We start from the raw sequence: 25,550 nt of genomic DNA on the forward strand, positions 1-25,550 counted from the left end.
TTCAAAGGCCAGACAGTCAATAAGAGCCACTCTAATAAAGCAAAAAGAAAACTTGGCTTCCTCCATACCACGTATCAGGTTTTTAGTCATGTTTACTTTAGGGAAATCCCTGTGAAACGACTAAACCACATCAAACGCACAAGTCTTATCTGCTGTTGTTAGCTTTGGCCCAAAACCTGTGACGCCATAGCAGCATTTGGATATGATCGGGGGCGTGTTGTGAAGCCTGTCAGGGGATTAGACAGTAAGAAGGCTTGACTCACCAAATTCCTGAATCGCCTTGAAATGTGCCAGGTTTGACAACAGCAGTGGAAAGGAAGAGAGAAGGCAAAACGCTTAAGAGGGAAGGCAGCTATTTCTGGCTTGGCAAGTCAAGTTTTCGGCTTGATGATTTAGACAGAGGCCTGTTCGTAGCCTTTATAATGTGTAGTTTGTTTGAGGATGGGGCCCAGTGAGACTTAAATGTCTCCTGTAGGTGAGCAGCTTGTGCTAACTGTGGAGCTGCACAGCATACATTAGGGAGCAACAGGTCTTCTTCCAGTCAGCGTGAAATGTCAAGCTCCTCGTATGAGTCCAAGCTGCACAGAAAGTTTGAGACCTCAAGCCTATTACAGCATCTCATCTTCATAAGTGGTGTACACGTGGAGGCCAGTACTCTATATATACATACTATATATGTATATTGTGTCAAAAAAGAGGAAAAGATGGTGTCATTGGTGTTTATACTGTATGTAAAACAATAAGTTTGTATATATGTTCCAGCAATGCATTCAGTTGGCAGGTTGCTGTGATCCTTCACGTGCTGCAGACTGCAGAGAATACTGTAAACAATGGAGTCAGAGCTGCATTATGTAATGACAGCACTTCTAAGTTACCACCAGCATCATCTTCACTATTATTGGAAAAAGCCCAAAAAAGTATGTGATCTGAAATATGTTTATACAGAGGTAAAGGAGCTCCGAGGCGTGGAAGAATATCTGTGCGTCACCCGCGGTTAGTAACTCATCTGACGTTCTCTTACAAAACTGTTGAATTTCAGGTTAACTGTGGTTCTGATATTTTTATATAGTAACTCCAAATGGAAGTGCCATAAAGCAGAACTTTGGTTTACTGCACTGCAGGCAGTTTACTTCTTACCTGAGTACATCTTCATATACTACAGACCCTAGAGGTCAGTGTCTACTAACCAAACAGACAATAACACCCCATTCCTGGAAAAAAACCCACTCATAATAAGCTCTGGATCTATTTAACAACACATAATTGTCCTGTGCTGCTTACTATAAGCACTTGGCATTATTTAAATACGACCACTTTAAGTTCCGGCTTTTCCAGACAGCTTTAGGAAGTGTTTTCATGGCATGATTAATCGACACATTCTCACATATGGTCATACACATTTAACCTAATTGCCAGTATTAAATAGCACGAAATAGCTGTAACAGTTAAAATGTTTTACGAAAAAGAGAAATGTATTCCTGCTCGTAGGTTCTCTTGGCTGGCTTCCTCCCCGACACACCCAGTCTCCTCTGTTGCTAATACTCTGCCGCACAATTTGACACAAGTAATGACAGTAATAGGAGCCTAACCTTGAAACTGAGTGGAACAAAGTAACACGGTCCAAATACAAAACTCCTCATTCTGTAAAAGACTGTATGGTGACCGTGTGATTCTATGCCAGTGTCAATAATGCATTGTTCTCTGGCATAGATGAAATCGGAGCAGGCAGGTTAAATGGTGAGCCAGCTGGAGGGAGGAGTGGAAGAAAATAAGCGATACCAATTAAAGTCAGAGGCTTCTAATCAGCCGCTGCCGAACAGACATCAATCGGTCAAACTAGAAAACATAGTAATCGTTTACTAGCTTGTTATAAATGATGCGCGGAAATCTTCCGATTTTTACTCAGTCTTCTTCAGTTTCCAAATGTGCATTACAATTCAGTCTGAACAACATTTTCCAATTACTTAAATGGAAAATGACTTCTCACGGCATCTGTCTTTATGCGTTTCCACTGGTTCAGGTTTTGAATCTTTTTTTGAACTGGCTTCCAAGGAGGCCATGATGGTTCCATTTGGAAAGTTACAGATAAGTGTTTGAGATGGCAAATCATTCAGCTTCTCGCTCTGCTCCTTCTTCTTATTGATCTTTCCAGAAAATTAGGTGGTAAAGAGCACATTGTTTCCAATTTGCCCAAATACGCTTTGCCTCAGGACCGACCATGTGCCTGTTGGAGGAGAGCAGTTGTAGCAGATGATGTGTTTTGGTTGACCTGTACTGCCAAGTAAAGCAGAGCTGGATAACGTCATTACCTCTTCCCTTTATTGTTTTTTAAACCTGGCCTTGTTTGACGATCCAACGTGTACATCTCCGCGTAAGCCTCCAATTAGCTTAAATGTGAGCCATGAGGGACAGTATCTCCAGGTTGTTACAATAAGCAGTTTCATACTGGAGCTTCAGACTGTGAATGTTTCTCATTTACTGCATCACAGGCACTTTGAAGTTTGACACGTTTCTCTTAAGACTAGACGAGCTTCTCCACTCTGCTTAGCGAGGTGTCCTGCCCGTGAACCCTGTCAGGACCACCCTGGCAGGGTGCCTGAGAGGGTCAGACCCAAGGTCCTTTTCACAAGCTGTCATGGGTTTGGTGGTGAAACTGTCCATCAGACTTTTGGGTAACGCACGTGTCAGCCAGTGCTGTCATTACTGATGTCAAATGTTACAAAGAAGACTTCCTCGGTGAGTGTCAGCAACAGGAAGGACGTCTGTTACGACTGCATGTCTGACTGATCAGAGATTTACCCTCGATTCACAGGAAGGTCCTGCTTCAGCTTTAACCCCGGCTGTTCTGCACCAGAACGGTCATTTTTAGCAGAGTATACGTGGCCTTGGCTATCGGAAGAAGCGGCGAGGCGCCTGTTTAAATAGATTTATGGCTCCAGTTCATGGGCGGGGCGATCCGAAGACTGTTATCTGCGATGGAAGAAAATGTCTGACATACTTGGGTCGGCGCCTGCTGCTTTTCCCAGCAAGCAGAAGTTGAATGTATAGTGCTCGCACAGACTGCACAAATGTTTTCTGAATGGTGTGAGGGGAAGTGACCTACAAAGAGCTGCAGCTGCTGCTCTCCTGGACCAGGGGAAAGACTTCTTAGGATACTTTCTTCTGTTGGCTGCAGAATTGATCTTTGATCTGTTGCAAATACGAACAATATGTTATAACAGATTTTAACAAACTGTGTCAGTGTAAAACAGTCTTTTGACGTTGAAAAATACTGTTTGTTATCAAAGAGGAGCAATGATAAAAGTTCAGCACTGAAAGTTGTGGTGTCATTTGATTCTTCCATAACTCTATGCTTTACTTGTGGCGTTAGATTGCTCACTTCATCATCAGGTCCGCTCTGCTCTGGGAGATTGCACTGGCCGTTGTTGAATTGACCTGGCTGCATATATGTTAACAAAATTGTGTGTTGTTAGTTGATGGCCTGCAGACGCTTTCATTGACAATATCACATTTATGCAACAGCCTCTTCACTCTAAAATACCCCACTTACTATAAATGTGGCCAGAGGTTTACAGCACATACAGTCACGGTCATTCTTTTTCCAACAGACTCTGCTTGTAAAAATAGGCTGCAATTTTTTAACGAGGTCAGGCCCTTCCACAAGCTTAATGTTGGCCTCATTCACTTATCTGAAGGTGACAGTTTCTTCCAGAGCATAGAAAAGTGGAGACGCATCCAATTAACATGTACTTGCAGTTATTTGATCTAATGATCTTGGAATCAGCAGTTGTTTAGAAAAAGAGACCTTTTCAACTTGTGCAAGTCATTCATTCTTCTTAGATCTCCTGATATTGGTCCATCCACGTGCTGTCAAACAAATGCCTTTGATGCTTGCTGGCAAAGAGAAACTGCAAATCAATCATGTTCACTAAAAACAGGTTGAGAGGTCTTGGTATTGGTTAAATTAGCTTTGGTTAAATGTTTGAACCTTCAGCACAAGTGCTAAAAAGATTTAAGTGTGTGTGAGTGTAGGCCTGTGTACTTTTGACCGTGTGGATCAGAGAAAATGAATCCAAACTCAAGCAGTTGTTGTCATTAAAGGTGTACAGTGTACAATTATTCAGACCAATGATGAGTGCATGTAAACCTCTGAGCACAGCTCTATATTTCATCTTAAACATGGTGCCGTTATATAGAGAGGCACTTTGTTATTGTAGCTTTTTAAATGTCTTTGCTTATTCGATATCTCTCTTTTCTCCTTACAGTGACCGACATCATGTCTCCAGCTCCATCCCAGTGCCCGCCAAGTCTCAGCTCGGTGTGTCTGCAGCTTCCGAGCTGGCCTATCCCTGCCACACCAGCTCCCCAGACCGAGGCTTGAGGAACAGAGCGAGTTCAGAGGCTGAAGCAGAGCTTAAATACAAGCCAGCAACCCCTCCACCCAGCTACAATACAGCCATCAGTGAGGGAAAGTCCCAGGTTGGCCTGGGACCGCCTTCGCCGTCACCATCACCCACACACCTGTCATCCTCCCTTGATCCAAGCAAGGCCCCACTTGACCTCTCCACGAATACGGAAACCATTGTGGAGGAAGAGCAGAAGGAAGAGAAGCAGGAGGCTAGAGGCACAGCGGTGGAGGCAGGAGGACGTGAAACTGCTGAAGGAGAGAGCGAACGGCATAAAGAGAACAAGAGTGATGAGATGGAGGAGAACCCGTCCAGCAGCTCAATGATACCAAACTCTTCTGCAGTGCAGGACACTGATGAAGAAACGATGCCCGCTGCCCAGCACCCAGGTGCCATGAATGGCTCTTTAGTATTAGAACAGGCGCCCATCAGCCTGATCCCAGAGCTGCGCTGCTCAGTGGAACAAGCTGAGGAGATCATGGGCACAGAGGCCACTGGTTTAGGTCTGGGGATGGGGTTGGGATTAGCAGATGAAGCCCGGCTGGATGACTACCGTTGCATCCCCGTAGACCATGCCGTAGCTGTGGAGTGTGACGAACAAGTGCTGGGAGAGCTGGACATGGCTGGCTTCGAGGAGTTTTCCAGGCGAATCTATGCACTGAATGAGAACATGTCCAGTTTTCGTCGGCCACGCAAGAACTCTGAGAAGTAAGGCTGAGGACCCGAGGAGAGACGAAGGCAGGAAACTTGCACAGATGCTTTTGGAAAAAATGCGAGGCAGGGCATGCGAGACGTGGAGGACGTGTGGCGCTCGCTCCTTAACCATAGCATAAAAACATCGTAGGAGCTCCTCTGGAAAAACAACCAATTTGCACTTATTGTAAACATTTCCATAATAAAGATTTAAATAAGAAGCAGTTGAAAGTGCAAGTACTGGGACAAGCACTGCTCTTACTGTTCATGCAAACTTTAATATATTTTACAAACAGATTGAAAGCAGTTTTAAGACCTTTTAGATTCACAGAAGGATTTAGCCTCAGCTTAAGTAATCCCCCCTCTGTTGTTCCAGTAAACGGGACCATTACAGTAAAATGACGCTCAGTCTTGACCTTGCCTCCTTTTAGATCCACAGCCAGAGTGCAGCTCAGTACCTCCACAGCTCCCTCCTGATCACTCTGCTAGTCTTTTGAATTAGTGCGGTTTTTCCTTTTGAGAGTCGGATGTCCCAGTAATTCCACCTTTGACTGTACAAGCAAATGTTAAAATGCTTCCCGAGCCTTCATTCAGGGTGTATGACAGTGGGCAGTTGGAAGTAAGTGTGTGAGTGTGCACACACCACACATCAGCATGTCATCATAGTCACACAATCACAGTTGGAGTAATCCCACCAGTGACCCCAAGGACACAGCAGTATTCTGCTACCACAGAGCGAGGTGGGAGCTGGAACCCGTAGCCCAGTCAGAGACTCGTTAACTGTGACACGCTGCATCTCCTCGGCTTCGACAGGCTGACCCACTCGTCCTTCTCCTCACGGGCTCGAGTTTCTCCTTCAGGTCTCAAATGAGGATCTTAAGAGTGGCAGGTCGAAGCTTTCAGATCTTGGCAGGGATACGGTGTCTTTTTTTCCTCAGCTTTTACCTTTTAAGTTTATCGTCCCCCATCGGCATAAATTTAACGACATGTCCGCTGATTCTTACATTCAGTAGACCAAAACCTGTCACTGCGTGTCCGTCGTCTGTTGGAGTGTCACTCAGGCTCTCTTCTAACTGTCAACGAGTGTCTCAATCCCACCGTCTGTGATTTAGCGTCTCCCTGCTCCCAACGCTTTCTTGCACTGGTATTCAGTTTTTGCATTATTTATGTCTCAGCAACTGTGTGTGTGAAGAAATCAATATTTAGTTTGAATTCACTCATGAATGTTGTCAAATGTAGTAGACTGATGTCATAACCAGTATCCGGGTCCAGACTTGGACAGCTGCTTTGCACCGCTGGCCTTGATGAAGATGGACTTTCCACTGGCGGCGCACGTCGTGTTCCCGATGCAGTACCGTGTTTGCTGATTGTTGGGATTTATTGTATTTAAAACTAAAAGGTGAAGCATATTAAATCATTTCTATAACCATACAGTTCATTAAGTATACTTTTGTATGGAGATTTTTGGGGGCGTTATTAAAGACTTGCGGTCCAATGGCATGGGTGTATGTATCCCATTTAAGAGTCGTCTGTTTGCATTTGTTTGGAATGTTTCCTATCAAAAGTAGAAACACCAGTAATTCTGTCTCAAGCATCTCATTCACACACAGAAGCATTCACACTTCAATGGAAGTGTTTGGGGAAACTGGAGCCACCAACTTTCCAGTTGCACAACTGCCCTGAGCTAGCATGGGAATGCTAAGAGATTCCAAAGATTGTCCATCCATTCAAAATCCCCATGAAGCGATTTGTAATAATCCCTTTGCAGCTGACACCGGACACTAGTGGGCAACAACTGACTGACACCATCTTGGTTTTCCTCGTCCACATCTAAGCACCGAAACTGAGTTTTTGAACGTTTTCCCCTGGAGGTGTTTTTCTCTGCTTTCAGTGACCTCAAACACAGTTCACATGTAGACAAAAGGCCAACATGCACAGCCAAAGCTGTTTACCAAAATACCCGTGTAGGTGCTGACAGTATAATTATTTACCATACCAGCATGTAGAGGTCAGTGGGTTTCCTTCACTCCCACTGCTAGTTGCTTCAGCGTGACAGTAAATTTAAAGGTCTCCACACACGGAGCTCCATGGCCAAAAAATCAACAGAAATTCCCAAATTTTCCAGATGTGACTTTGTTGTGTAATGTACACACAGACCAAGCTTCTTGAGATTTACCAAGAAAACTGCAAAAAAGGGTTTTTTGTATCACAACCACTTTTGTCCATATTTCAGGATGTCGGGGGACAGTTTGAGCTCTTATTAGCAGAGTTGGAGGCAGAGAAATCATTTCAGGGGCGGCTGAGCCAGAGCAGCGTCTGGCTGTGTGTCTCAGGTAAAATAGGATTATTTTATTGTTTGTATGTTCAGTGCTGGTGCGCTTTGTGAGCAACAAGTGGGCTGGCTCATTAGCATGCCAAAAATCCAAAAAGTAAATGCCATAAATTTGTTCCGTGTAATTATTTGGTGGGAAATGCATTAAGACTGGGCGAGTAACAGAAAACATTTCTACTGCATGAGTCAATATAATAAAAGCCTCAAGTCTCCACCTGCCCGCTTCCATAGATATTCCAATCTGTGTTGATGCATCACTGCTACGTCCTGTGCGGATGCCTCGCAACACCGTAGACTGCCAACATTGAAACTATCATTACTATAACTTTGAGAGACTATTATTTGTCCTTTCGTATCACACTCATCAGACCTGAGGTCGGACAAGAATCCTGGGAGCTACGATCAAATGTTTATTTCAATACAAGTCAACCTGACTTATCTTTACCAGCAGGGAGGCAAATCCCTCCCTAGGTGGGCTTTTCCCAAAATTACTGTGGAATCTTCATGCAGTTATTTACACGTTTCGCTGCAGACATGGTGAACTGACCGGCCAGTTTGGCTCTGCAACAGTAAAAGTATTCATTATCAGTAAGCAGCCTAATAATGTGGAGGTTGGGCCTCTTTAATACATTGCATTATGTAGCATGTTGATATGTTTATGGTTAGGACAACACTGCTTCATAATGTAATGACAGGGAAATGAGTTCTTCCTCCTTTAACATGCAAAAGCACATTAACCTGGCGGGTATGGCCTTTTAATCTTTTGCACTTGTCTAGAAAACATCCCACGTGAAATATTTCACATATGGCTGCGTGCCATTTTATCACCTGGTGCTTCTGACTGGTTCTTTAGCTGCACTTTGTATTCCTCGTTAGTTAGTTATTAATTAGTTATTAATATATTGCTTTCAGGGCCATGGATCATTATTTAAACCTTGTTTTACTCTTGCAGACATCTCAGACGAGCAGCTCATTCTCAAATGGAATTCAACTTGTTTTTCCTTTTAAATTTGAACTACGTCTGCATGGTGATACATGATGACACCACAAAGAAAATGTGATTTTTCAATGATTCACTCGACAAACTTGTATCTATAGATGTAATGTTCTTCTGTGCAAAAGTACACCCATGGCATCAGTAGCTAGTATCGCCACTTTTAGCAGGAGTAATTCCTGGGGTGTACTCTGCCTTTCCCCCCTTTCTTTGCTCTGAACAAAAAATGTTTTTTGTAGGTCAAATTTCTGCAAATTATTTCTGATTCTTCTTTTTAGTATTTAGTATTTATTTATTTATTGTCATTGTCAAGAACAATGAAATTGCGTTTGGGGCTTCCATACAACCCAAAAAAAAGAAGAAAATAATAAATACCCCTTAAAACCCAAGTGTACATATTTAACCCAGTGTGACTCCAATGCAATAAGACAATCCTTAGCAATAATGTTCGTAGAAATTCAGACAAAGACCTGAGAAACATGACAAAATACAACAATGCAACCCATTCAATATTATTGTACTGTGAGATATGATATCAGATATGATAGTTATCTATTTAAGAAAGAGGGGGGGGCAGGAGGGGGAAGAGAATAAAGATATGATGCACCAATGCAGACCAGTTCATTGCTATTAAGAAGTTGGATATGGTTATTGTCCGTGAGAGGGGGGCAGAGAGTTCAGGAGCCTCACAGCCTGTGGATACAGGCTGTTGGCCAGTCTGGATGTTCTGGCCTGTATAGACCTGTACCTTCTCCCTGAGGGCAGCAGATGGAAAAGGTGGCGCGCAGGGTGATGTTGGTCCCGCAGGATACTGTGCACCCTCCTCAGACAGCGAGTGGGGAAGATATTACTGATCTCTGGCAGACTTGTTCCAATAATTCTGCCAGCTTCTTTCACCACCCGCTGGAGTGCTTGCTGATCGGCCTTGGTGCAGCTGGGGAACCACACTAGAAATCCATACGTCAGAACGCTGCTGATGGCACAGTTGTAGAAGTTCAACATCAGAGATCTGGGAATGTGTGCGCTCCGCAGTCTCCTCAGGTAGTAGAGGCGCTGTTGGGCCTTCCGTGCAACTGAGGTGATATGGTTGCCCCAGGACAGGTCCTCGGTCACAGTTACCCCCAAGAATTTAAAACTGCTCACCCTCTCCACCGCCTCACTGCCAATGAAGAGAGGCAGATGGTTGTTATGACCCCTCTTCCGGAAATCTACAATGATCTCCTTGGTCTTTTTGGTGTTTAAGACCAAGTTATTGTCGTGGCACCATGACTCTAGTTGTTGCACCTCTGTCCTATAGTTTGTCTCATCATTGTTGGATATAAGTCCGAGCACTGTAGTGTCATCTGCAAACTTAACAATGAGATTGGACGCGCAGGAGGAAATTTTTGCATGAAAGCGTCTGCTCCTGAGCTGATCTTGTGTGACCAGTCCTACATGCACAACTCATTGAGAGATTTTTTTCCATTCCATGCCAAACTACAGGCATCCATAGCCTTAACAGCAAAACACAGTTTGTCAGTCATTTTCCAATTGGCCGTGTATTTGAATACATTTAAGTGTATACACACACACACACACACACACACACACACACACACGGTTGTGCAATGCAGTCAGTGCTTGACGTAAGCCCTTTTGTAATGAAGTAAACCCTTCTGCTTTCCTTTACCTCATTATGCACTTAACTGAGTAAAGTGCAGCCTGTGTGGTGGTATTACCACATCATTTTTGTCCCTGCTTCAGGTAATGTATCAATTTGTTCACATTAAGAGCCAGAAAACAGCAACTTAAAGGCTTTGAAGCAAACTGAGTGCCTTTAATTCACATCTCCTGTAGTTCTTTGAAGCAGATCAATATATTTTCACTTATTACTCATGGAAATTGCTCCTCTTTCAGAATCACCGGCTGGATTGTTCATAGTTGTTGCCGTGTCCTCTCTGTTTGCAGCTTTACATAAACCAGTTTCCTTTTTCTCAGTCCTTTAAGCTTCTTGTGGCCCTATGCAGGCTGTTGGCTCCACAGGTGTCAGCAGGCCTCAACACTTCTGGTAATGACACTTCATTGAGGCCGAGACGGGACATTTGTGCCACTATGGAAGGCAGATCTGCAGTGTGCGTGTGCGTGCCTGTGCACAGGTGCATGGGTTTTAGTTTTGAGAGTTTGCAGGTTATTATTGTAGTTTAAAGTTTATGAGAAAAATGAACCGAGGCGCTGAGCATGAGAGTAAGCAGGCCTCGCTCCTCGCTCGCAAGGATGTCCGGATATTTTTGGGCCGAGTGCTCAGCTGAACTACACGGTCTGCTGTGCTGTTCATCTTCACAGGCACCTCACAAAATACACATCAGCCAAACCAGCACTGCTGGTTGTCTAAGCCCCTGTCTCTGGGCTTTGTGTGTGTGTGTGTGTGTGTGTGTGTGTGTGTGTGTGTGTGTGTGTGTGTGTGTGTGTGTGTGTGTGTGTGTGTCCGTCCACAGCAGTGTCCTCATTAACTCAGATCATCGATTTAAACAGTCTGGTTAAATTGTCCTGTCTGTCAAATCCTCATGGCCATGCTGTGACTGAGAAGAATCCATCTTAGCAAATATCATGAGCAGGATAAACAGAGCGCACAGGAAGGAGAATAGCTGCAATAAATCAGCAGCTCATTTATACAGCAGCCATATCTTCCGACACACAGTCCCAGGTCAAAGTCATTCACCCTCCCTTTGTCAGTCCTAGGTCTCACTGATACTCTGTATCATTGTCATGACCTGTTTCCCATCACACAGTAGGCTCCGTGTCATTAATCCTGACACACTACACCTCAGACATGATGAGATTTTTCTATATTCGTTTATGGAAAGCTGTGGAAAAGGTCGCACATTATGTGGATCAATCCTCTCCTGAGAAGCTAAAAGTTTACATTTCTCAGTTAAATTGTTTATTTTTAAGCAGCGATTCCTCTGAAGAGAAGTTAAATCTACAAGGAATAGTTCAAAATGAAACCATCGTTCATAAGTCATAAATCACACCTTTTTTTAGCTTCATACACTCAGCTGTGCTCGGCCTAGCTGTGGATGATTAATGTTAGCGAGTGTTAGCAAACCTTGTTATGTGACGGGTGTTGATTCAGGTGACCAACACAAACCAGCCTCACAGCACCAAGGTAACTGCTTTCCTACGGCCTTTATAACAATATAAAACATCCTTCTGTCACCTGATGGTTTGGTGAACTTTGCTTAAAACAACGTCAACATACTTTTACTCACATTTTTACGATGTTATTTTAGCATTTTCACATCCAAAAGCTTTAGAGTCTGAAATTTTGGTTGAACAGGGGTGTCAGGCTTAGCTTTACTGAGGTCCACGTTGGAAAACAGGTGATTAAAAAAGTTAAACTAAATAACAACAGCAGTTGCCTCAAGGTGCTTTATATTGTGAACCAAAGGCACTACAATAATACAGAAAAAACTCCCAAAATCAGACAACCTCCTAGTGATGAGCACTTTGTGACAGTGGGGAAAAACTCTTTTAACACTCGAGCCAAACCAACTTTATGTATAAAGTGCTTTAAAAACAGCAAGTGCTGAGAAAGTGCTTAACATAACATAAAAATAAAGTAAAATAACAAGAGGACCCTCCCTGAACCGGAGGGTCAGCCATCTGCTATGACTGCAGTTAATTGTTGTTGATGCATGTCTCTTAATTTTTAGCAGCCTGCATGCGACAGAAATTAAAACAAAAAAGAAAAGAAAGAGAAAATAAGATGCAGCTCACCTGGAACAAACAATCAAACAATAGTTTTGTGAAAAACTAAGAAGTCAAACACGACACAGCAAAACATTCAATTCAGTTTATTTATACAGCTCAAAATCACAACAACAGTCGCCTCAAGGGGCTTTATATTGTAAGGTCGACCCTATTATAGCACATACAGAGAAAAACCCAACAATCATATGACCCCCTATGAGCACGCACTTTGGCGACAGTGGGAAGGAAAAACTCCCTTTTAACAGGAAGAAACCTCCAGCAGAACCAGGCTCAGGGAGGGGCGGGGCCATCTGCTGTGATTGGTTGGGGTGAGAGAAGGAAGACAGGATAAAGACATGCTGTGGAAGAGAGACAGAGGTTAATAACAGATATGATTCAGTGCAGAGAGGTCTGTTAATACATAGGGAGTGAAGAAGAAACACCCAGTGCATCATGGGAATCCCCCAGCAGCCTACACCTTTTGCAGCATAACTAAGGGAGGATTCATGACTCCACGGTTCCTCACAGAGTTACTGGAGGCCAAGATAAGAGTAAGAATCTGGTTAGATACCATATTTCTAAGATTTTCATGGCAGAGTACAATAACATCAGTTTGATCTGAATTCTGTTCTTTGACAACAGAAACTGTCTCATTGTAAATGGATACACAGTCTCCTCTTCACACCCTGTAAATACTGAAGCATCTCTTTGTGTTTCAGTCTCTGGTAAGTAGCCTGGAGATGCAGTGGAGCTGTGTGATATGTGCACAAGGGGTATACTGCTATGCAGACTATGTACAGTATTCAGTGTTGGCTGTATTACTGAAGAGCCTGCATCCAAAGTCTTTAACTCTGAGGTTAACATTTGCACAAAGACATTTCATTGGTTAGTGAGCTGAGACCTCATACAGCGACTGTAACTCTTTAGCTGGCCGAGAGTCACAATATAGCTATTAGGGGACTGCGTTACAAGACAGCAGGGAAATGCAGTGGTTCCGGTGTCCTGGCTGAGAGCTAAGGCCAGTACCGAGTGGATTTGCTCATCTCGGCCTGTCCTGGGTCTGGACCCGGCTGGTCAAACTGGTTCTAGCCCGCTTCAGCTGTTTAAGCCATCTAAGAAACAAAACTGGCTGGATGAAATCCCAGTCATCGCTCCAGTTTTTACAGCAGTAAAGCTTCACTCCCCTCTATCACTCACAGTGTTTTCCTTTTAAAACGCAAGCCCAAATCTTTCCCAGCCATTCACCAAAGCCTGACTTTTATGGGGCTGACTTATTCTCCCCACATGGTCCAGTTGAACGCCTTAATGAAACGCAGTAGTGTCCAGCTGATTTCACTGCAGCAATATCAACTTTGGGATTCGGGGTGCTGTGAGTGCATAATTCTGAGTAAAAAAATAATATCACAATGAGCATGACAGATTTACTGTGGACTTGTGAAATGAAAGCCAATCGCTGAGAACTGATGTCATCGTACTCATATGTGCATTTCATTGTAAATTCATTCTTGTTGACATTGTGGTTCCCTACAATTACCTTCACATCTTTTGAATGACGTAACTGACACCTGACATGCAGAGGAAGACACAATGAGCCTCAGTAACAGTCCCCCTACAGCTAACAACAGGATACAATAGGTAAAAACATATCACAGCACGGAGGGGAAGATTAGATTTTAGCCGGGTGATCATTTCGGCTTTTGAGGCATTGTGCTGTGTATGATGTACCTGTTCAGAAATAGGTGTTCTTGCAGGATAACATCATGTTTGCTCCTCTCTGACAGGAGAGGGATTCCCTTTCTCTGCATGCCTTTAAGGTACAGCCGTGCATTCGTTCATGATTCTAACCTTGCGACTAAATATACTCCACGATGCTCCCTGTGTCTGTGTTACTAAGTGAACCTCGGTGGTTTCATTAGCCTGTTGCTTAGCACTAATTAATAGATATGCATTCATATTCATTGGATATATGCAGTTTATGGCAGCAGCTCACTAACCAAGCAGTTTTCTTTACCTGCTAATGTAGTGCTGAACTAAACTAAAATGTTGAAGCCTGGGAAAGACGTCGCTGTGGAGATATTTATTTTTAATACACTGCCAGTGAAAAGTTTGGACACGCCTTCTTTTCTTTATTTTCAAGACTATTTACTAAGATCACTTTGGCATTCTCTCGATGAGCTTCGTCACCTGAAATGGTTTTCCAACATCCGTGAAGGAGTTCCCAGAGATGCTGAGCACTTTTGCCTTCACTTTGCGCTCCATCCCAATCCATCTCCACTGGGTTTAGGTCAGGTGTGACTGTGGAGGCCAGGCCATCAGGTGCAGCACTCCATCACTCTGCTTCTTGGTCAAATAGCCCTGACACAGCCTGCAGGTGTGTTTGGGGTCATTGTCCTGTTGAAGAATAAATGATGGGACGCATCTGGCTACAGGATGCTGTGGTAGCCATGCTGGCTCAGGTTGACTTCAATTTTGAATAAATCCCCAACAGTATCACCAGCAAAGCCCACTCCTGCTGACTCGGATGAATTTATCCTCAGCAGCAGAGGCGACTCTTGGTCTTCCTTTTCTTTTCCACTTTCATTGCAGCACTTGATGGTTTTTGCGACTGCACTTGGGGACACACAAATAGGGCTGTCAGCTGTGTACCAACCTGACTTCTGCACAACACAACTGATGGTTGCAACTCCATTAAGAAGACAAGAAATTCCACAAATAAACCCTGACAGGCACACGTCATGAAGCTCACTGAGAGAAGGCCGAGGATTTGCAGCACTGTCAAAGCAAAGGGCTACTTTGAGGAATCTGAAATGTGAGACATTTTAAGAGTTACCATTTTTTTCTTTCCAGCATAATTCCATATATCTTGCTTGATATATTTAATGTCTTCAGCATGTATCTACAATGAGAAGTTGTGTCCAGACTTTCAACTGGTCCATGATTCCACCATACCCATTCACATAGTAGCATGTAAGTGTATATATATATATATATAAGTTAAAGACACCACTGTACATATAAAAGACATAAAAACCTGAACAATCAGACTGTGTGCACTTGGTGACAGTGGGATAGAAAAACCTCTTATAACAGGAAGAAACTCCTGGCAGAACCAGGCTCAGGGAGGGGCGGGGTCAAGTCTGCGGAGGAAGACGGCGTGGAATGAAGTAAGTGTGGACCCAAACGCAGACGACGGAGATGAAGGTGGATGCTGAACAAAAAACGAAAAGAAAACGCAGGGAGAGACACACAGAGGGTAACGAGGAAATACGTAACAGAAGGGAGACACAGCTGAACCAAGTCTGAGGAGACGACACAGGGAGCACGCAAAACTCGTTTCGAAACACTATCCTTTGTTTAGTTTACTTTTTCTTTACTTTACAAATTAACAAACTGACATCACATTAGAGTCACGCAGGTTTTACTACAACACAAGCACTGCTTTATATTTATCTCTAACAGAGATAGAACTGGTAAACGTTATAACTCCTAAACATCACCTATATAACATTTAGCTCAGAGCGCTGCTGCGCCTCAGCAAAGCCCCGCAGAGCTTCTGGCATAACTATATGTGCTAACTGTGAAATACTGAATTTTCTCACAAGTATTCAAATAAAAGAAAATACGCCTGCACCCTGCAAAATCTGACAGGTTTAGGGTGTCGTTTAAAAGGTCACTAGCCAAAAGTTACAGCTCCAGGGAGTATACTGCTCCTGGAATATGTTACTGATGGGCAACAGACCTGAGTCGTGTACATTTTTTTTATGTCATTTTGGCATGGACTGAAAGTCAGGTCCTACACAACTGTTAATCAGCTTTACGGATTTTATCCCCAAAACAACCATTAAACAAGTCACACGCAAGTCATAGTGTCAGTTTTACCACGCGTGTCCTTTCAGGGCACTGCAAAGCCATGCTACCTTTCAAGTATTGAAAACACATGTTGTGCGAACTTGTATCATTACCATGTTGGCTTTAAAGGTAACAGAAAAATCGCTGTATTTAATTCAGTTTCCAGTGTGTCTGGAGAGGCTCCTGCAACCTACATTCATTTCATTTTTAATGGCCAGCAAGCAGCAAAACAAACCAGAAATCAAATAAAAAACACACGTACCCACTTCTGTTACTACACACAATATGAATAAAAAGCACATGAGCTTTAACTTAGTAACCAGCTTTAAAAGGACAAAAACGTCGCTGCCTCTGATGTGTAGCTTGATCACCGGCATTATTCTTCAGCACTTTATTCCTCAGCAGGCCTCAGCGCCACGGTGCTGCACTTAGCAAGCAGGTGCGTCTTCGAAATTGAAGTACAGCTCTTTGAACTGCTCATTGTCACACCAGCACAATTTAGTTTCTCACCCTGAAGCTGCTCTTGACCTTTTCACCCAAAATTCCAGAAGATACAAAAAAATCACTGATGTCAGGGTGTCCTCTCTCACAAACTGAGCCATTGTTGTTAAAAAACTGATTTGCAAAATTCAGTGGTTATATTGTTTGTTGCAACAACAAAACTGATCTGGACCGGTAAAAATGCTGCAGCAAGCGTCCTGACAGGGACTAGAAAGAGAGCAGATTTCTCCTGTTTTGGCTTCCTGTTAAATCCAGAATTCAAAATCCTGCTCCTCACATACAAGCAGTGTTGGTCAAGTTACTTGAAAAAAGTAATCAGTAACTAATTACTGATTACTTCCCCCAAAAAGTAATCCCGTTACTTTACTGATTACTTATTTTCAAAAGTAATTAATTACTTAGTTACTTAGTTACTTTTTAAAAACACGATTTACAACCTGAATAGGTGATAAAGCGATAGATCTTTCAGCCCAATTCTACTTTTTCTACATAATCCATCATACAAAATGTAATCAAATGGAAAAGTCTCTTTTTAAAACTTGTTTTATCAGTTTTAATCTTTTAACTTTATGCATCAAACAAAAATTTAATTATATGCAACATTCTCTGACTTGAATAAATTAGTTTAACATTTAAACCTATTTTCTGCACATTCCAGCACATAAAATAAAATATTTTTTGTGTTTACACTCAGTCTTTCAAATAGATGCAAGTAAAACACAGCAGAAAATAAATAAAGTCAAAGACTCAGCGGTCCTGTTGCTCTATTTTCACCTGTAAAGCAGGAGTGGGGTAGGCGGAGGTTTACCCTGGTGCAGGTGTGCTGCGGTCAGTGGAAGGATATGGCAGCTCTGTGAGTTTCCCATTACGTCGTAGCTACTCGGTGCTTGTTGGAAGTTTAGGGGTTTTTTCACTGTAAAAAGAAGTTTTCTTCCCACGCACAGCGGACACTAATGTTTTTGTCACTTTTTATGGAATCAAACTCAAAGTAAGGTCAGTACTTCCACGCTTTAAACGCTGCACGCTCATACTCTCTCCTGCACTCGATATATGATCCACTGTTGATCTGCACACAGCTGTTGTCACGAACGTCGCACTCGCTTACGTCACTGTCGTGAGACATTCTCGCAAAAAATCACGGTTTTAGTAACGCAGTAACGCAGTAACGCAGCGTTCCTACGGGAAAGTAACGGTAATCTAATTACCGTTTTTGCAATAGTAATACCTTACTTTACTAGTTACTTGTAAAAAGTACAAGTTACGCGTTACTGCCCATCTCTGCATACAAGGTCTTAAATAATCAGGCCCCATCTTATCTTAATGACCTTGTAGTACCATATCACCCTATTAGAGCACTTCGCTCTCGCTCTGCAGGCCTACTTGTTGTTCCTAGAGTATTTAAAAGTAGAATGGGAGGCAGAGCCTTCAGTTTTCAGGCCCCTCTTCTGTGGAACCAGCTTCCAGTTTGGATTCAGGAGACAGACACTATCTCTACTTTCAAGATTAGGCTTCAAACTTTCCTTTTTGCTAAAGCATATAGTTAGGGCTGGACCAGGTGACCCTGAATCCTCCCTTAGTTATGCTGCAATAGACGTAGGCTGCCGGGGGATTCCCATGATGCATTGAGTTTTTCCTTTCCAGTCACCTTTCTCACTCACTATGTGTTAACAGACCTCTCTGCATTGAATCATATCTGTTATTAATCTCTGTCTCTCTTCCACAGCATGTCTTTATCCTGTCTTCCTTCTCTCACCCCAACCGGTCGCAGCAGATGGCCCCGCCCCTCCCTGAGCCTGGTTCTGCTGGAGGTTTCTTCCTGTTAAAAGGGAGTTTTTCCTTCCCACTGTCACCAAAGTGCTTGCTCATAGGGGGTCATATGATTGTTGGGCTTTTCTCTTTATGTGCTATAATAGGGTCGACCTTACAATATCAAGCACCTTGAGGCGACCGTGATTTGATGCTGTATAAATAAAATTGAATTGAATTGAAAATGATGAAATGATGTTACTACTATCACGACTGTATGAGCTCGTGTCCTCTTAACTGTATGCATAACAGCCTGGCTACACTGACAAATGAGACAAAATTGCCGTACATACAATCCACATTACTGCTTCATAGAGCTCTAGTTTATTTCTAGTTCACCATGATAACCTTGACACAAACCACAGGGGTAAAGCCGTGGCTGCTTTGCTCATGCAGTCAAAAGCATGTTAGAACACGTGTAGATGAATTTTAATCATTTTTATGAAACACAGTCTGAAATCCTCGTGTTGGTAATAATGTTTGGTCAGGATCAACACTGCAGCTGACCAATCACATTGTTATGATGTCATTTTGTTTCTTGAAAATACAATTCACAGTTTTTTTAAATTTTGTAGTTTTAATATTCCTGGATGAAGTATCTTGTTAGGTAACTGAACATCCAGCATTTTGGGTTTGTCCCAACCCAAGTGTGCATGGGAACATCAAAACCGAGAGCAAAGCCACATCTTAGCTGTGCAAACACATCCGATAATGGGACACACATGGCTGCTGCCACTGATAATCACTAAAATCCGGCTTTTTATAAGGAAATCTTCAAGGTTGTTAAATTGGCTCAATGTTCTCCTCAATAATCACCTCGTCATGTGGGTAATTGTCTCATCTTGAACATCACAGGTGCGCCCGGTCTTTAGGACCTAGCGGCATTTATGCACATCTGATGTTCATTGCCCCCCTGGTAGGACTGGCTACACAAAAGAGGCAAGAAGAAGTGAAAAAGACGGAGTGAGAGAAATGAAAACTGTGAGAGAGTCACTCGAGTGTTGAGGAGGTGACATTTCCATTGAGGGAATATCCACCCAGCAGGTGGGACCGTCTCTGCTGTTGGCGGCACTCAAAGCCTCAGCACGCCTGGAAACAGTGACTGATTTAACCAGAACAAAGCCTCTGAAATCCTCTTCTCATCCGCCCCGTCTAAACCTACTTGCACACAGTCTTCTGTAATAATAATTCCACGTTCAGGGACATTATTATCTCACCACCATCGCTTCCTAAAGCTGAGAGCTCATGTAAGATATGTATCTGGTGGTCACATTTTCAGCTAAACCGTTCATCAGCCTGTCAAGTTCATTTCTGACAAACTGTCTCTGTTCCTCCTCTCAAACTTGCCAAAGCTCTGTGCGGAAACACAGTTCAACATTTTTAAGTCATTCTGGGAGAACTCCCAGTACTTCACCTTGGAGTGAAAACTCTGAGAATTCAGTGGGGAATAGTAAAACCTACTGGTGGTGAAACTCTAGTAACAGGGCTGAACGCTTAACACCCTTGTTAACAATTTCAGCATGTTACAGGAACAAACACAGTAAATGTCTGTTTATTAGGAGCAAATAAGAGGAAAAAGATCACTTCACACCAGCAGGGTTTAAGTAATTATTATTAAAATGATTGTTATGCTGAAATGACTGTTTGCTGTTTGCCACCAGGCTGAAGAAGGAGTCCTATCGGGCTTGGTTAGCCTGTGGGACTCCGGAGGCAGCCAACAGGTATCGACAGGCCAAGCAGAATGCGGCTCGGGCAGTGGCTGAAGCAAAAACTCGGGTGTGGGAGGAGTTCGGAGAGGCCATGGAAAAAGACTTTCGGGCTGCCTCGAAGAGATTCTGGCAAACCGTCAGACGTCTCAGGAGGGGAAAGCGGTGCTCTACCTGCACTGTGTATAGTGCTGGCGGAGCGCTGCTGACGTCGACTGAGAAAATTGTCAGGCGGTGGAAGGAATACTTCGAGGACCTCCTTAATCCCACTGACACGTCTTCCGAGGAGGAAGCAGAGTCTGGGGATGAGGGGAATGACCCGCCAATTTCCGGGGGCGAGGTCACTGAGGCAGTTAAACAGCTCCTTGGTGGCAGAGCCCCTGGTGTTGATGAGGTCCGCCCCGAGTTCCTGAAGGCTCTGGACGTTGTAGGGCTGTCCTGGTTGACACGCCTCTGCAATGTTGCGTGGAGATCAGGGGCAGTACCTGTGGACTGGCAGACCGGGGTGGTGGTCCCCATCTTCAAGAAAGGGGACCGGAGGGTGTGTTCCAACTACAGGGGGATCACACTCCTCAGCCTCCCTGGGAAAGTCTATGCCAGGGTGCTGGAAAGGAGAGTTCGTCCGTTAGTCGAACCTCGGATACAGGAGGAACAATGCGGTTTTCGTCCTGGTCGCGGAACACTGGACCAGCTCTTTATCCTCTCCAGGATACTTGAGGGTGCATGGGAGTTTGCCCAACCAGTCTACATGTGTTTTGTGGACTTGGAGAAGGCATTCGACCGTGTCCCTAGGGGTGTCCTGTGGGAGGTGTTGCGGGAATATGGGGTGTCTGGCCCATTGCTACGGGCTATTCGATCCCTATACAACCGTTGCAAGAGCTTGGTTCGCATTGCCGGCAATAAGTCGGACTCGTTCCCGGTGGGTGATGGGCTCCGCCAGGGCTGCCCTTTGTCTCCGGTTCTGTTCATAATTTTTATGGACAGGATTTCTAGGCGCAGCCAAGTGGCGGAGGGCTTTCGCTTTGGTGGCCTCAGAATCTCATCTCTGATTTTTGCAGATGATGTGGTTCTGTTGGCTTCATCGGGTGAGGGCCTCCAGCTCGCACTGGAGCGGTTCGCAGCCGAGTGTGAAGCAGCGGGAATGAGGATCAGCACCTCCAAATCTGAGGCCATGGTTCTCAGCCGGAAAAGGGTGGAGTGCCCACTCCGGGTCGGGGATGAGTTCCTGCCCCAAGTGGAGGAGTTCAAGTATCTCGGGGTCTTGTTCGCGAGTGATGGGAGAAGGGAGCCGGAGATCGACAGACAGATTGGGGCTGCAGCTGCAGTAATGCGGACGCTGCACCGGTCCGTCGTGGTGAAGAGGGAGCTGAGTGTAAAAGCGAAGCTCTCAATTTACCGGTCGATCTACGTCCCTACCCTCACCTATGGCCACGAGCTGTGGGTAGTGACCGAAAGAACGAGATCGCGGATACAAGCGGCGGAAATGAGCTTCCTCCGAAGGGTGGCTGGCCTCTCCCTTAGAGATAGGGTGAGAAGTTCGGCCATCCGGGAGGGGCTCAGAGTAGAGCAGCTGCTGCTCCACATCGAAAGGAGCCAGCTGAGGTGGTTCGGGCATCTGACAAGGATGCCCCCTGGGCGCCTCCTGGGTGAGGTGTTCCAGGCATGTCCCACCGGGAGGAGGCCCCGGGGCAGACCCAGGACACGCTGGAGAGATTATATCTCTCGGCTGGCCTGGGAACGCCTTGGTATCCCCCCGGATAAGCTGGAGGAGGTGGCTGGGGAGAGGGAGGTCTGGGCCTCTTTGCTTAGGCTGCTGCCCCCGCGACCCGGCCCCGGACAAAGCGGATGAAAATGGATGGATGGATGGATGGACTGTTTGCTGTCATGCATGTTGTCATCGAAGTAATTCATAAGATTCAGGAACGAATAAGGCGATCCTAAAAGCTGTGACTGAAGTTTGGATAAAAGTTTTGCAGCTTTGTCAACAGAGCCCGTGATACATCCAAGCGCTCATTCTCCAAATGTAGCGTCAAAAGGACCTTTCACAGTCATGTGTTATGTTAAAATGGTAAACACTTTCTCATTGGCACGTTGTGTTTTTTCCACATCTGCAAACTCCTGAAGGTTTGCTAAGGTCAGAGTATTTTTTTTCAGGTTTTAACTGGATCCTCTTTCTGTAGATCACGTCGCTGGGCTCGTGAAGTGAGCCAGTTGAGCTGAACTAGAACATAGTATAATAAGAAAACTGCATTAGCACAGTATCTGCAGCTGTGCGCAGCTCTGTGCATGTCCCCAAGTCTGTTTGTGGTGTCTGCCACCTCTTACAGAAACAGCTTTATAACCTTCTCTAAGATCTTTGCTGACATCTTCCCTCCAACACAACACAACAACCTTGCTGCAGACCAGCAAACGTCCGACACTTGCTGATGATCAGTTAATCAAGTGCATTTGACTAGCAGATTAAGGTTGCATTTAGCTCATTTTAAGACACGCTAAGGACCCAATTATTTTTATTGTGTCCCGATGCATAAAACCTTAGAATTTAAATTGCGTGTGCTTTCTTTTTACCACCACTGTAAATCCAGAAAATCTTTCCAGGGTGAAGATTTTCACCCTGAAAGGAGTTTTTCTAAAGTTCTGTTTGAGCCCGTTTATGTATGAAAGAAAGACCAAAGCGCCCAAGAACAGTACCAGCACCATGAACTGAATGATAGCCAGCACATGCAGCCTTTTAAGCCTTTACAAGCTTGAAATTTCCTTTTTCTTTTTTTCCGGAAAGAGCCAGTGTGACCGGTGGGCGAGACTAACATAATTCCCAAAGGTTGTTGTGTTGTGCTCGGCCTCTTGTGTCAGCCCACGGTTGGCATCCTTCTCTCATCATTTGTCACATTAGGACTGGATTCATTTTGTTTGTTTTCTCCCTCTAAAAATTTAGTTTTATTTTAATGAATGCATAAAAAAAATCTTGGAAACTGTTTGTATTCCATAAAAATGTCACTTAACTTGCCAGAGGCCATTTATTTTTGCTAAACTAGAGAGGAGGAAACGCATTATGCACAGCTTGGCTCTAATAACAATAAATCACAAGGTGGATTTGCAGACAATAAAACTGGATGTGTGTGTTTCATGGCTGCAAAAGTTTGAGTATATAGTGAAACAATACTCGTTACTCTCTCATTGCCTTCACTTTAGTTCATCCACCACAGAAATCCTTTGGCTTAATGTCACAAACACATTTTTATTACTCTGTCAGTTCCTTTCAGTCAAAATGAGCCCGTTTAATGCTTTTCAATAAACCTTTTCATGGCAGAATTTTGTATTTGTACCAGCGCAAGTGCAGTTAATGGTATTATACTGTGTCCCTGTAATCAGGGACTGTGAAAAGCTGGAACTCAGGCGTTACTGGAATACTCCTGTGCCACGTCCACATCTCTGGTTCGGTGTAGTAGCTTAAACAGCATAAAGTTCCTTTAAGTGTCTGAGTGCATACATCAGGTCATCAGGGGATACTTTGTTGCACCTTGTCCCACTGCAGCCGGATGAGAGAAAATGTAAAAAGAAAAGCGATTTGGCACATTTGCAACATCATATGGAAGAAACAGGAGAAAACCTGGGAGAATTTCCATTGGCTCAACAATAAATGTTTTATAGTTCCATATGTTTATTGTCAGCTCTAACGTCCCAGCAACAACTATGCAGTAGTTGTGTCGCAGTAACATTATGATAAAAATGAATTATCGTACCTTTTGTTGAAGAAACAAGCAAGCGAAAAACATCATCCAATAACTATTCTTGCATACGCTATAATTATAGTATCAAAATGTTATGGAAATTGTACTATTTCCAGTACGACTGAAATAAAATACTGTTATTTGTCTGTGTAAAATAAACAAAAGGGTGTTTGTATTTGAAATGTAAGCAATGCAGTGAAAACAAGAAGCACTTTACTAAACCGCCACCAAAGCAGCTCTGGGCAGTTTTAAAGCAGTCGTACTGGGTTCTGGATTATTTAAAACTTACTTTAAGAAGACAGCAGTGCAGCAAAAACAACAGGCTTTTTTAATTTGAGCTAAATGTCTTCATTTTTTTTTATATGGATATAGTACATGCATAGCACTCATGTCATTGTTTAGTCAGATTTGTTCAAATGTGTGTAAAAAATATCAAGTAAAAAATATTTTTGCAAGTTTATTGCATTTAAAAAAAATCATACTCATTCAGGAATATTGTAAATGGCTACAACCTGTTACTGTCATGTATATAACAAAGTCATCATTTATACTCGTGGCACCACATTCCTGTTACCTGTTGTCATTTTAAATAGCTTTATGTATCCTTTTTATCACTTTGATCTTCACATCAATCTATTGATGTAACGAAATATTTTTAATCCTTATATGGTCGTTTCTACATGTTGACAGTACACACAACGCTAAAATCATAATTTACAACTTAAAGTTGGTTTTTTTGCCCATCAAGTTGACCTTAAAGACTTTGGTGGATTTCAGTGGTTTGTTAACATCGCCCCACTCGACAGACCTACAAGGTTTTTATTCAAAAGCTTTCGAGCTGTCATGTTTACAGACACAATGATGACACACAAACGCTACAAAAACATTCGTTTTGGAGCTAACAATAAAGAGCAACAATATACTATACTATAATATAATATATATTTATTAGTTTTCACAGAATTATTACTAATAATACTGTGAAAACAGTATCTGAGGCTACAATTGAGTCAGTATTATTGAATTCTTCTCCTGTTAAATGATTGTAAAAGTAACCAATGTAACTAAAGAGAAATCTAAAAGGAGCAAATCAAAGACTGAGACAAGACGCAACATTAATCATCTAATTTTACTTTTACTTTGTCAGGACATAGAGGACATATTTCCATTTGCAGGAAAGTCTTTTATATACATACTTTCTATATTAATAATGTGGATTTGACGTAGCGGGCCACATTAACTTTTTCTAAGTATAGTTTTAAAAATATGCTTCAAGGATATTCCTACATATGTCAACTTTAGGTGCGGAAAACCTGGAATTATCCCAATACAACAATTTAAACCACGACTGTGCCGTGACATTTGTAGACCTAACATACTTTCCAGATATTTCTAGCAGAATTTTGATGAAAATGTCATCATTCAATGACTTTAACTCAATTTAAATGTTCGTCTTCCTGTCCACCGATGCAAGTGGTCACCTACTCGCATACATCTATGCCTCAAATTAGTTAGGTATTAGTTAATGGTAGTGCAAAATGAAACAGGACCCCCCTCTCCTCCCAACACGACACAGCTGATTGACAGAATCAGCTGAAATAAACAGAAACAGTCGTATATCCAGAGTAAGAGTTTTAAACAACTAGTATTAATGTTTAATGAATAACAGCATCTTTTATTACACACTACATCCTTCTGTTTTTCTTGTGTACCTTTTAAGTGGTCGAACTCTAATTATATTACTGTAGGAAAGTCAAGTGCTAGTGACAGATAGATGAAATTTCAGAGTTCCAGCAAATTGTT

At 43.2% G+C, this 25,550-nt stretch overlaps 1 protein-coding gene across 1 annotated transcript in view; it reads left to right on the forward strand.

Annotated features, from left to right (window-relative positions):
• uvrag (UV radiation resistance associated gene) overlaps nucleotides 1-6,621 on the forward strand; it is a 98,053-nt gene extending 91,432 nt beyond the window's left edge. Inside the window, exon 15 of the mRNA XM_080867259.1 lies at nucleotides 4,266-6,621. Within this exon, the coding sequence (XP_080723385.1) occupies nucleotides 4,266-5,118 (853 nt within the window). The 3' untranslated portion in view covers nucleotides 5,119-6,621. The remainder of the gene's footprint in view (nucleotides 1-4,265) is intronic.
• The last annotated feature ends 18,929 nt before the right edge of the window (nucleotides 6,622-25,550 follow it).

Source organism: Rhamphochromis sp. 'chilingali', assembly GCF_963969265.1.
Source record: "Rhamphochromis sp. 'chilingali' genome assembly, chromosome: 19".
Taxonomy (NCBI): domain Eukaryota; kingdom Metazoa; phylum Chordata; class Actinopteri; order Cichliformes; family Cichlidae; genus Rhamphochromis; species Rhamphochromis sp. 'chilingali'.